The sequence below is a fragment of the Acomys minous genome (genome assembly GCF_964271855.1).
Source record: "Acomys minous genome assembly, chromosome: 16".
In the NCBI taxonomy this organism is placed as follows: domain Eukaryota; kingdom Metazoa; phylum Chordata; class Mammalia; order Rodentia; family Muridae; genus Acomys; species Acomys minous.
This window is the reverse complement of record NC_140498.1, coordinates 11,103,263-11,114,713: the sequence shown is the minus strand read 5'-3', so window position 1 is coordinate 11,114,713 and position 11,451 is coordinate 11,103,263. Positions and strand designations below refer to the sequence as shown.

Here is an 11,451-nt window from a genome sequence, read left to right as displayed (position 1 = left end):
GGAGGAGGACGCGGGCCGGTCGGGAGCCGCGGGCTGGGTCAGCGCCGGCCCCGCCCCTTTAACCCGCGCGCGCCTCCTCCCGGCCGCGGCCTCTCCGGGAAGTGCGGAGCCGCAAGGCCTCGCCGGGGACCAGACTCCTCCGCGGGGTCAGGGACTGGCGAGACCTGCTGGAGGGTGGGTCCAGGCACTGTGGCCTTTGAAGCTGGCTGTGACCCCGGAGAGATTATGGAGCCACCGTCAGGGGCGCTGGCATTTTGTGTGTGACAGATCCGCGGTCTTTGGAAGCTTCTGGACTCAAGCTTTGCTCGTGCGGACCGTGCTCCCCAAAGTTGTCCGAAGCAAACGAGGACTCAGCATGTGGCAGCTATGAGGTCAGGATGCACAAACTTGAGAATTCTCTCTCTCTGCATCAGGGCTCCCGCCACCGATCGTTATTGGCTTAGCTTCGTGCTCTAGGCTACCAGCGCCCTGGCCAGCGCACGGTAGGGTTTCCCTAAACAGACACAACTGTTCAGTGGAAGTACAGGGTCTCGGCATCCAGTGTCACGGGAGTGTGACAAGCCTGGGAGAGGTCTCACGACAGGTGGCAGAGCTCTTTTGCCATCAGGCAGGCCAAAAGAAAATGAGACCACCAGGCGCTCTCACAGGGGCAAACTTGAGAGACTGAATGTAGGCCTTTGAGCTAAGTGCAGTTTGTCTGCCAGGCTCACAAAGGGAACGTGGGCCCCAGGCAGCTTTCTCCACCCCGAGGCTCCCGTTACAAGTACACACAAGGTCAGACGTCAGGCTTAGCCAGGACTGCTGACAATTCGATGCCAGCCTTCGCTTCCGTGTGAGGCCCTTTCTCAAAAAAAAAAAAAAAAGAAAAGAAGAAAGAAAGAAAGAAAGAAACAAACAACAAAATAAACCAGAGCAAACTCCGAATGATTGTCACTCACTCGCCACCTCCCCCCGCCTTGTTCTGACAACATAACCTTGCGCCTTTAAATCCGGAGTGTCTGTGGTTTCCGCTCCCCGCGGCCGAGGGCCGTGCCTGGCGGTCATTGGCTGAGCCGCGTAGTTTTGAGCACGTGTGCGCAGGAGTTGTGCGCTCCGATTGGAGCGAGGGCCTGCTTATCCAGGGTGCCTCTCCGGTCACTCGCCTACCCGGGCCTCGGCGTTCGGTTCCCGGGGCTTGCACGTTCCATTCCTAGGCGGGCCCGGGGCCTCCTGGGTCCTAGTCGCTGTGTCCTGGGGTCGATGCGCTGACGCCCGAACGTAGGTACTGTGGCAGCGCGGGGGTCTCCCTGTCCTGGGCGTGGCACTCGTCGCTGTGCAGGTGGGGGCGTGGCCTGTGGTCACACTGCAGTGGGAGGGAGGACATGGCGACTGAAGCCCCGAGTTCGAATCCCAGCCTTGCCCCTTCCCGAGTTGGGCATTGCACACGATTTCCAGGGCTTTGGAGACTTCCCCCTTGAATAGAATCTAAGAGCATTTGGACGTTGCTACACGTTTCTGCTCAGCCCTACTCCAGGGCAGTCAGCTTTGGCCCAAGGGGAAGAACAGGCAATATCCAGCCTGTGAAGAATCAGGTTATTTTGTTATTTGTTTTCTTTTGTTTTGTTTTGAGTACTGCCTCTATTATGTAGCTCTGGCTGTCCTCGAACTCACGGAGCTCTGACTGCCTCTGCCTCTAGAGTTCCAGAATTAAAGGCCTGCACCACCACAGGCACCGCTGAGTTGGTTATTTTTAGCCACCTATTTTATTCCCTCCTTTCCCGAGTTTGAATATGAGACCCCCCAGGTGTAGGGCTGAGTCCCATTTCAGACAGATAATGAATGTAAGCCCCTTTAGTTTGCAAAGTGGGTTCCTGGTCTGAGGGTTCCTGGTTGGTGTTAATGAAGCAGAAACCGCCTCTGGGCTAGTGGTGGGCTTCCTGGCTGGCCTTTGACCTTGCCAGGCCCCAGGACAGGGCCTTATTTTTAGTCTGGGGAGAGTGGACATATGTCCCAGCTGAGTCACACAATGCTTCAGGCTTCAGCTACTCCAGGCATCTTGTCACTTGGCAACTGGGTCCCACGGCTGATGGCCCTGAAGGAAGGGCTGAAGTCCTTGGTGCCCCAGCAGGCAGTGACCTTCTGGCTTAGTGGACTGGGCCTGGAGATTTTGGTCTCCTTTTCCCAAGTTCCTGACCCTGGCCAGCCCCACACTTTTGAGTCTTCCTCATTGGTGTCACCCTACAGAGAAACAGAAGCCCATGGCTTTAGGCCTTTCTCTCACCTTCTTATCCTCAACGCTGTTCCAAGTCCATGGGCCGCGGCAGTAATTGGACCTCTGAGTTTGCTGAGGGTCTTTCAAAGGACTGAAAGGCAGCCGGGCGTGGTGGCGCACGCCTTTAATCCTAGCCTTCGGGAGGCAGAGGTAGATGGATAGGCGCATCTCCTATGTGAGTTTGAGGCCAGCGTGGTCTACAAAGTGAGTCCAGGACAGCCAGGGCTGTTAGCACAGAGAAACCCTGTCTCGAGAAAACTAAAACAAACAAACAAAAAAGGTCTGAAGGGCTCCACCAGGCAAGCTTCCTAGAAACCATTGCAAGTCTTTCTGGGTCCTTGGGCTCCTCCTGACAGGGTGGCTGTTTTGGGTGGGTCCTGATTAGGGGTCTGAGAACCTGACCAGGAGGTATGGGGAAAATATTCAGGCTTTGAGGGTGGGCGAGTGTGGAGGCTGTGCTGTGAGTCCTAGACCTCAGCGCTCACTCTGAGGCTTGGCAGCTTGTGTCTCTGTGGGCTGAGGGTGGTGACAGTAAGCTTCTTGATAGATGTCAGAGACCGTAGAGGGTAAAGTCGGGAGGAAGGCCTGGAGCCTTCAAATCTGAGCCCTTTTCCAGGGAGGGGCCTGGCAGGTTCCCCAGCTTCCCTCCAAGAAACCCACTCTTTGAGCACCCCCTTTCTCCTGAGTCCTCAGGAAACCACCCTCTTGATTACTATTTGTTTTTGTTTTGGCGTTGTTTTTTTTTTTTTTTTTGAGACAGGGTTTCTCAGTGTAGCCTTGGATGTACTGGACTCTGTAGACCAGGCTGGCCTCGAACTCACAGAGATCCGCCTGCCTCTGCCTCCCCGTCCCTGAGTGCTGGGATTAACGGTGTGTGCCACCACGCCCGGCTTCTCTTGATTATTGTTTAAGCACCTGTGCGTGTTGTCCCTACCCGTTGCCTGTCTTGCAGGTGACCATGGCAGAGTTCTCCCAGAAGCAGAGGAAGGATCGTGGTGGCGAGGGCCTGGGCAGTGTGGTGGACTTTCTCCTGGCTAATGCGCGTTTGGTGCTGGGTGTTGGTGGGGCTGCAGCGCTGGGCATAGCAACCCTGGCTGTAAAGCGGGTAAGGCCAGGTGGGCAGGGTCTGCCTGAGACCACGGGAGGAGGCCAGGACTGGGGAGCTGGGGACGGCGGGACTAGAACTCAGGGCCCCTGCTTTTTCACACTAGCTTCCTGGTTTGCTTCTCCCCCCCCCCCCCAGCTTTGCCATGGCCCCCTGATGCTCTGATCTGTGTCACTTTGCCTGTAGCTCATCGACAGGGCCACCAGCCCTCGGGATGAGGATGACACCAAGGGGGACAGCTGGAAGGAACTGAACCTGCTGAGAGCCACGTCACTCCAAAAGCCCCAGCCCCCCTCTGCTGCCCTCAGCCAGCCCACACCTCCTGCGGTCCCCTCACCCTCTGCCCCAGGTGAGCTGCACTTCTTCCCTGTAACCCTTGCACGTGCATGTGTGGGCGGTGCAGTCTTCACAAGTTTCTGCTCCTTTGCTTGTGGGCTCCTCAGATGTTGAGTGGGTATCATAGGTCCGTGTGTGCCTGGACCTCACCTATGCCAAGCAAGCACCCTGCCACTGAGTTACATCACGGCCCTGGGGGCTGTCCGGTCCTTGTTTTTGCCTGTCTCCTTTTTACTATAGCAAGGTTGTACCATATGATAGGAGAGAGCCTCACATGGGGAAACTGAGGCCTGGAGAGGGACAGAACCTGTTTTCACCATTCTCCATGAGTTATTTTAGTTGTAGAAGCCAAAGTGTTGGGCCTCTGGCCAGTGAGACTTTCTTTGTCACCGTGCCCACACTGTACCAAGGACCTGACCTCAGGGCTTTCTTGGTGACCTTTACAGGTGAAGCCAGGCACCACCAGACAGCTAGTCACCAGGTAGTTTTCTTAACTCCTTGTGGAGCCTTCTGATTTCTTCTTGTGGATGCTTTCCTCTGCAGTGGGGCCCACACCCACCCACTCCGAGACAACACCTAAGCTCGGCTCCCCAGCACCCTTGTGCCTGACGTTCCAGGAGAAGCTGCTAGCATTTGAGCGCACCCACGTGATTATCCCAGAAGCCCATGTGACTTTGGTGAAACAGCTGGCTGGAGACATTGCCTTGGAGCTGCAAGCCTACTTGAGGAGCAAGTTCCCAGAACTGCCCTTTGGTGCACTTGTGCCAGGCGGGCCTCTCTACGATGGGCTGCAGGCAGGGGCTGCTGAGCGTGTGCGCCTTCTAGCGCCCCTGGAGTTGGAGCCGGGTCTATGGAGCCTGGTACCTGGCATGGACACTGTGGCCAGGGAACCTCGATGCTGGGCTGTACGCAGGACCCAGCTTGAGTTCCATCCCCGTGGGCGCAGCCCATGGGACCGCTTCCTGGTGGGGGGCTACCTTTCCTCCCGTGTCTTGCTGGAGCTGCTACGGAAGGCCCTGGCAGCGTCCGTCAACTGGCCAGTCATTGGTAGCCTGCTCGGGTGTCTGATCCGGCCCAATGTGGCTTCTGAGGAGCTGCTGTTGGAAGTGCAACATGAGTGCCTGGAGTTCACCTTAGCCGTGCTCATGGTGGTCCCTGGGGCCAGCACTGATGACCGGCTGCTGCTGGCTTGGCCCTTGGAGGGGTTGGCCAGCAATCTCTGGCTGCAGGATCTGTATCCAGTAGAAGTTGCCCGTTTGCGGGCCCTGGATGAACGGGATGCTGGTACTCGCCAGAGGCTGTTGCTTCTGCTGTGTGGTGTGTGCCGGGGCCATCCAGCTCTGGTGCAGCTGGGCTGGAGCCATCTGACTCAGGTGGTTCTGCATTTGGGTGAAGAGGAAGTGGCCTGGACAGAGGAAGTCTTGGGAGAACGCTTTCTGCAAGCCCTGGAGTTTCTGGTGGGCAGCTTGGAGCAGGCCAGCCTGCCTTGTCACTTCAACCCCAGTGTGAACCTCTTGGGCAGCTTTCGCGAAGAGGAGATCGATGACATTGGCTTCGTGCTGTACGGCGGACTCCAGGTCCCCGAGAGCCTGCTCTAGGTGAATGGCCACTGCGATCGGCTTGTTTTCTGATGCTGGAGAGCAGCAGTCACCTCCCTCCCAGGACACTGCAGAGTGGGGTTTGCTTTGTTATAGCCAGAATAGAGGGGAGGATACATTACCTAAGCCCAAGGGTGGGCATGTGCCTGGGTGACGGTGACCAAGATTCTCAAACCTAGAGCGTCTGGGTTGCTGTCACCTGAATGTGGCTGGCCTGCCCTGCCTCAGGCCACCGTCACCAGCAATCAACTCACCAAGAATGGGGTGTGGCTTTGCCTAGGCAAAGGGTGGTTCCAACATTTTGCCAGGAAGGAAACTTGATGTTCTTGGTTGGGTAGCAGCCTCGTGTATCCTGGTGGCAGCCACAGCTGGTCATGGAGTCGCTTGTGTTCGTTACCCCCTGGGGCTGGAGTTGGCTTCTTAGCTGTTGAAGGAAGCTGTTTTCCTCATGGTCGTGCATTTGTTTTTGTAGTTGAGTCCTCAGGCTTTGAAGTAGAAGCTGACTCCCTTGCTGCCTGCCTTATACCCTCCTGCGTGGTTGGTTTTCTCTATAGGTTTGAATGAATTACCTCTGGGGGAGCTCCTTCCCCACTGGGGAGCTGAGCTCCGTGCTGCCTATGCAAGGCTGCTGCCTAGTGGCTGCTCCTGGACCTCACTGCAGGGCAGAGGACCTGCCCTCCCAGAGGCCTGTGTGCAGCCCTGGCCTCCGCAGTGTGCCAAAATATTCACGATAAATGTCTGTATCCTCACCTTGCACCCTGGGCAAGGTGGCATGGCTGGAGGAGGCAGACTACCTCCTCTGCCAGGGGGGCCTTTCTATTTTAGGTACCACCCCCTTAGACACAGACACACACACACATACACACACACACACACACACACACAGACAAACACACAGCTATGCCTTGAAGAGTGTGAATAAAAGGAGAAAAAGTTTTATACATGTGTGATTCTTCCTAGGTGGCTGCCTGGAGCTTCACAAAGTCTGGTGGCAGGAAGTGGAGGCTTGAGTCATCTTGGGGGCCAGATTTTTTTTTTTAAAGTCTTTAGGCTGAAGAGATAGCTCACTGAGTGTACCCCTATCAGGTATAAACAGGGCTGAGATTTGCCCTCTGCACTGTGGGAGCACAGTTCTTGGGTCTCAGCCTGAGAGGCCCCCAGTAGTCATGGCGGTAACCCAGGATCCACATGATACGCAGCTGCCTCAGCTCAAGCCAGCATTTCGAGGGACACTGCCCAATCTTTTGGTTCAGATCATCCGTGCCTCAACTTAGCCTCCAACCGTGGTTTTATCTGGCCTTGAATTCATGCTCTAGACTTTTTTTTTTGTTGTTGTTTTTTGAGACAGGGTTTCTCTGTGTAGCCTTAGCCATCCTGGACTCACTTTGTAGACAAGGCTGGCCTCGAACTCACAGCGATCCGCCTGCCTCTGCCTCCCAAGTGCTGGGATTAAAGGCATGCGCCACCACACCCAGCTGCTCCAGACTTCTTAGTCTGTGAGAAATCTAGGGCATATGTGGGGCAGGATGGCCCAAGGGTAGACAGCCAGGGGCAGAGAAATAGCTGCCTCATTACTCTGGTCTCTAAAATAAGCCTTCAACTGTGGGAAAGATTAAGCTTTGTCACAGGTGGAAGCAGTCTTGGCGGGCTTTACACTTGGGGCACCCCATGAATACCTTGTGACAGACTGAGTGGAGCCTTAGGGGTGGAGAAAGAACTGCCTCATTACTCTGGTCTCTAAAATAAGCCTTCAACTCTTTGCATGGCCTGTGATAATTATACTTTTTAAAAAAGATTTATTTATTTTATTTATTGTATATAAGTGCTTTATCTGCAGAAGAGGGCATCAGATCACATTACAGATGGTTGTGAGCCACCATGTGGTTGCTGGGAATTGAACTCAGGACCTCTGGATGAGCAGGCAGTGCTCTTAAGCTCTGAGCCACATCTCCAGCCCCATACTTTTATTTTTTTAAGATTTATTTATTATGTATACAATGTTCTGCCTGCATGTGTGCCTGCCCACCAGAAGAGGGCACCATCTCATTATAGATGGTCCATGTGGTTGCTGAGACTCGAACCTGGAACCTCTGGAAGAACAGCCGGTGCGGTGCTCTTAACCTGTGAGCTATCTCTCCAGCCTGACATTTGTACTTTGTTTTTGTTTTGTTTTGTTTTTTTTTTGGTTTTTCGAGACAGGGTTTCTCTGTGTATCCTTGGCTGTCCTTGAACTCACAGCAATCCACTTGCCTCTGCCTCCTGAGTGCTGGGATTATAGGCGTGCGCCACCACCACCACCACCAGGTACAGCCTTTATTACTTGAGACAGCCTGCAACACAGGAAAAGCCCGGCACATAGCCCAAGGCAACATCAGTCACTCTGGTGACCCGAGGATACTCTACATTGCCTGACTAGCAACATGGGCAAGTCCTTTTAGTTTTAGCTGACAGGCTGAGCCTTGGTGGATGGCCTGACACCCAGGCTTTCCACTCCCATGGATTTTAGAAGGAATGGTCCACAGTTGGGCTGCAGGCAGAGTCCGTGTCCCAGTGCATACGCTGGCATTTAAGGTACGGTTATATGGCCTCCGTGACAATTGAGGGATTGGGCAGTTCTCTCCCTTCCAGGGATGGCTGGGAGGAAGCGGGTGTCTAGGTTTCCTGAACACCATGACCAGGAGCAACTGGGGAGGAAATGGTTTAGTTAGCTCTCAGGGAGCTTGAGTCACAGTCAGCTGGAAGAAGCCAAGGCAAGAACTCAAGCAGGGAGGAACCTGGAGGCAGGAGCTGATGCACAGAAGGCGAAGGCTACTTACTGTCTGCTGCTAATGACTTGCTCAGCCGGCTTTCTTACGCAACTCAGCAACAGCTGCCCTGGAGTGGCCCTGCCCATAGCGGGCCAGGCCCTCCCACATTAGTCATAAACCAAGACACTGCCCTGTGGGCCTGCTTACTGGCCAATCTGATGCAAACATTTTCTTTTTTTGTTGTGTGGCATCTCATTCTTTTTTTTTTTTTTTTCCTTTCGAACAGGGTTTCTCTGTGTAGCTTTGGCTGTCCTAGACTCACTTTGTAGACCAGGCTGGCCTCAAACTCACAGAGATCCACCTGCCTTTGCCTCTGGGGTTAAAGGCATGAGCCACCACTCCCAGCTTTTTTTTTTTTTAAGTAATTTATTCAGATTACATCTCAATTGTTATCCCCCTCACTTGTCTCTTCCCGGTCACCCTTCTCTCCCTCTTTTACGTATTTCCCTCCCCTAGGTCTGTGACAAAAGGGGACCTCCTCCCCCACCATATGATCACAGACTATCAGGTCTCATCCTGGTAGCCTGCTTACCCTTCCTGAGTGCCACCAGGCCTCCCCACCAAGGGGAAGTGGTCAAATAGGAGGCACCAGAGTTCATGTCAGTTCTACAATTTTCTTGTTGAAGTTCCCTGTTTCCAGATGTCTCTAGCTTGTGTCAAGTTGACAAAACTAGCCAACACACTGTCTAAAAAGATCATCTCTTCACAGATGAGGGCACAGAGGCCCCAGTGGCTATGGGGTAGGGGAGTGAGGAGCTAAGCTGAGGCCAGACTTGTCTAGCCTTTCCTTGGTGCAGCCTGCCCAGCAGTTCTGGAGTGTTACCTGTGTAGATTTAAAAATCTCGGCTGGGCGTGGTGGCACACGCCCTTTAATTCCAGCACTCAGGAGGAAGAGGCAGGCAGATTGCTGTGAGTTCGAGGCTAGGACAGCCCACGCTACCTTCTTGAAAAAGTAAGAAGGAAAAAAAAAAAAGGCCCGGCATGGTGGCGCACACCTTTAATCCCAGCACTCGGGAGGCAGAGGCAGGCAGATTGCTGTGAGTTTGAGGCCAGCCTGGTCTACAAAGTCAGTCCAGGATGGCCAAGGCTACACAGAGAAACCCTGTCTCGAAAAAACAAAAACAAAAAAAGGCTCATGTTGAAGGTTTGGGTTTGGTCCATAACTGTCATGCTCAGAAGAAACTATCTGTTAGCACAAATGGGCAGGAGGTGGGGCACAGCTCAGGAGCAGGGCCTGCGCTTAGAATGAGGTCCTCGCTTCAGTCATCTGCACAAATTAAAGGCAACTGAGCTCAGCAGCAGAGGGCCTACCCACCATCACAAAATGAATTGGGGACTAGCAGGCATTCAGCCTGACATGATTTGCCTGTCAGATTGTCATTGTCCTAGGATAGTCACATTTGGCCGCCATTAGAGTTGTTTTTTGAGATTTCTACCCAAGCAAAATGGGACTAATGACTACTAGGTTTTTTGTTGTTGTTTTGTTTTTGCCAAGTTGGCACAGGTAGGGTCACCTGGGATAAAGGAACCTCAATTGAGAATATGTCTCCATCAGACTGGCCTATAGGCAGGTCTGAGACATTTTCTTGGTTAATAATTGACATGGAAGGGCTCAGTCCTTTGGCAGTGCCAACCGTGGGCAGATGGTTGTCTGAAAACAAAACCGAGGAAGCCAGTAAGCAGCATCCCTCCAGGGTCTCTGCTTCAGTGCCTGCCGCCTTCCCGTCATGATGGAAGGAGCTGTGAGATGAAATAAACTCTTTCCTCCCCAAGTTGCTCTTGGACAGTGGCTTTGACAAATTACTTTCAGGGAAAGCCAACTGTAAATCAAAGTTGAACTTATTTAAAAGTGGGAAGGTAGCCGAGCATGGTGGTACACACCTTTAATTCCAGCAGTCAGAGTTCGAGGCCAGCCTGGTCCACAAAGTGAGTCCAGGATAGCCAAGGCTACACAGAGAAGCCTAGTCTTGAAAAACCAAAAAGAAAGAAGAAAATGTAAAAGGGTCAATTCGCCTGTTTCAATTGCTGCCTCAGAGGCTTACTGCCTGTCTGCTAACCTAGACCTAGTCCTGGAAGCTTCTAGTCTCCATATAATGTAGCCTAGGCCTAGAATGTTTTCAGCCTCTGAGACTTACTGCTTAATAAGCTCACCCTTTCTTGTTCCTACTGTACTCTGGTGGGCTGGTTCAACTCAGCTGTTCTGGCTCAAACGCCTCTCCCAGCTGACTTATTCAGTCTGGCTTCTCTTTAGGCCCCTGAATTGTTCTGCTTGGTCTCCAACTAACTGCAGCAATAGGCTCTAATCTCCTGGCTCCTTCAGTCTTCACCTGAGTTCTCTCTCTGCAACCTGTCTCTGTCCTAGAAGAACTGCCTCCTGTTTTCATTCTGTGCTGCTCCCTTAAGTAGCGCCTCTTTCCTCTGTTCCCATGAGAGCTGGGCGTATCCTATTCTGACAAGTCTTCTCTGATTCATCACCTTTTCTGACAACTCAAGTAGACATCACTTTCAAACATGGGTGCTTCTTTCTACAAACTATCTTTACCTTCATCGTTTGGGATTAAAGGCATGTACACCATGCCTGGACCTAAGCTTTTCTTTACCTGAAACCTGCTCTATATAGGCTGGCCTTGAATTTAGATCTGCTTGCCTCTGTCTCCTGGATTAAAGGCATGTTTGTATTCAAGTAGGATCACACAGACCTAGGTCTTTGGATGTGATCTCTTTTCAGAGCACCCATGTTCTGAATTAAAATTCCTCTACAGGAAAATAAAAGCAGAAAGATACCGAAGGAAGGAGCCAAGAGGGATCAGACCTATGGATACCCCTGGACAGGATGAGTGTGGGTGTATACACAGGATCATGCTGCCTCTGAAATTACATCTCTAAACCTGCTAAGAAATGTCCGTCCCTACTTCTGACACTGCCCAGAGTGTAGCTTAGGTGCTCATTTTAGTAGCACATACACTAAACATAAAGATTAGCATAGCCCCTGCACAAGGAAGACATACAAATTAACAAAGTACCCCCTTTTGTCTCTTGGATTATACTCAGGTCTATAAATTAATCTGTGATTGAAGGAAAAAGCTGGGAGGTTTTTGTTTTTGTTTTTTTTTTTTTGGTTTGTTTGTTTGTTTGCATTTCGATACAGGGCTTCCTTGTGTAGCCTGGAACTTACTCTGTAGATCAGGCTGGCCTCGAACTCAGAGATCTGCTTGCCTCAGCCTCCCAAGTGCTGGGATTGAAAGTGTGAGCTACCACATCCTGCCAAAAGCTGGGAGTTTTCAGGAAGGCTTATGAGGGTGCTGTTGAGGTCTAGAGAACAGGCCATCCTATAGACTCAATGGGACACATTGC

At 52.5% G+C, this 11,451-nt stretch overlaps 1 protein-coding gene across 5 annotated transcripts; it reads left to right on the top strand.

Annotated features, from left to right (window-relative positions):
* The first annotated feature begins 240 nt into the window (after positions 1–240).
* MIEF2 (mitochondrial elongation factor 2) lies at positions 241–6,229 on the top strand. 5 transcript variants are annotated; one of them, XM_084763743.1, is made up of 4 exons: positions 241–371; positions 3,204–3,356; positions 3,543–3,705; positions 4,236–6,229. In XM_084763743.1, the coding sequence occupies exons 2-4, from the start codon at positions 3,210–3,212 to the stop codon at positions 5,288–5,290; spliced, it is 1,365 nt and encodes a 454-aa protein (XP_084619869.1). In that variant the 5' UTR covers positions 241–371; positions 3,204–3,209; the 3' UTR covers positions 5,291–6,229. The 5 variants fall into 5 exon arrangements, with proteins under 5 accessions (XP_084619869.1, XP_084619872.1, XP_084619870.1 ...); XM_084763746.1 differs by lacking the exon at positions 241–371 and adding an exon at positions 380–482; XM_084763744.1 differs by lacking the exon at positions 241–371 and adding an exon at positions 489–1,257.
* The last annotated feature ends 5,222 nt before the right edge of the window (positions 6,230–11,451 follow it).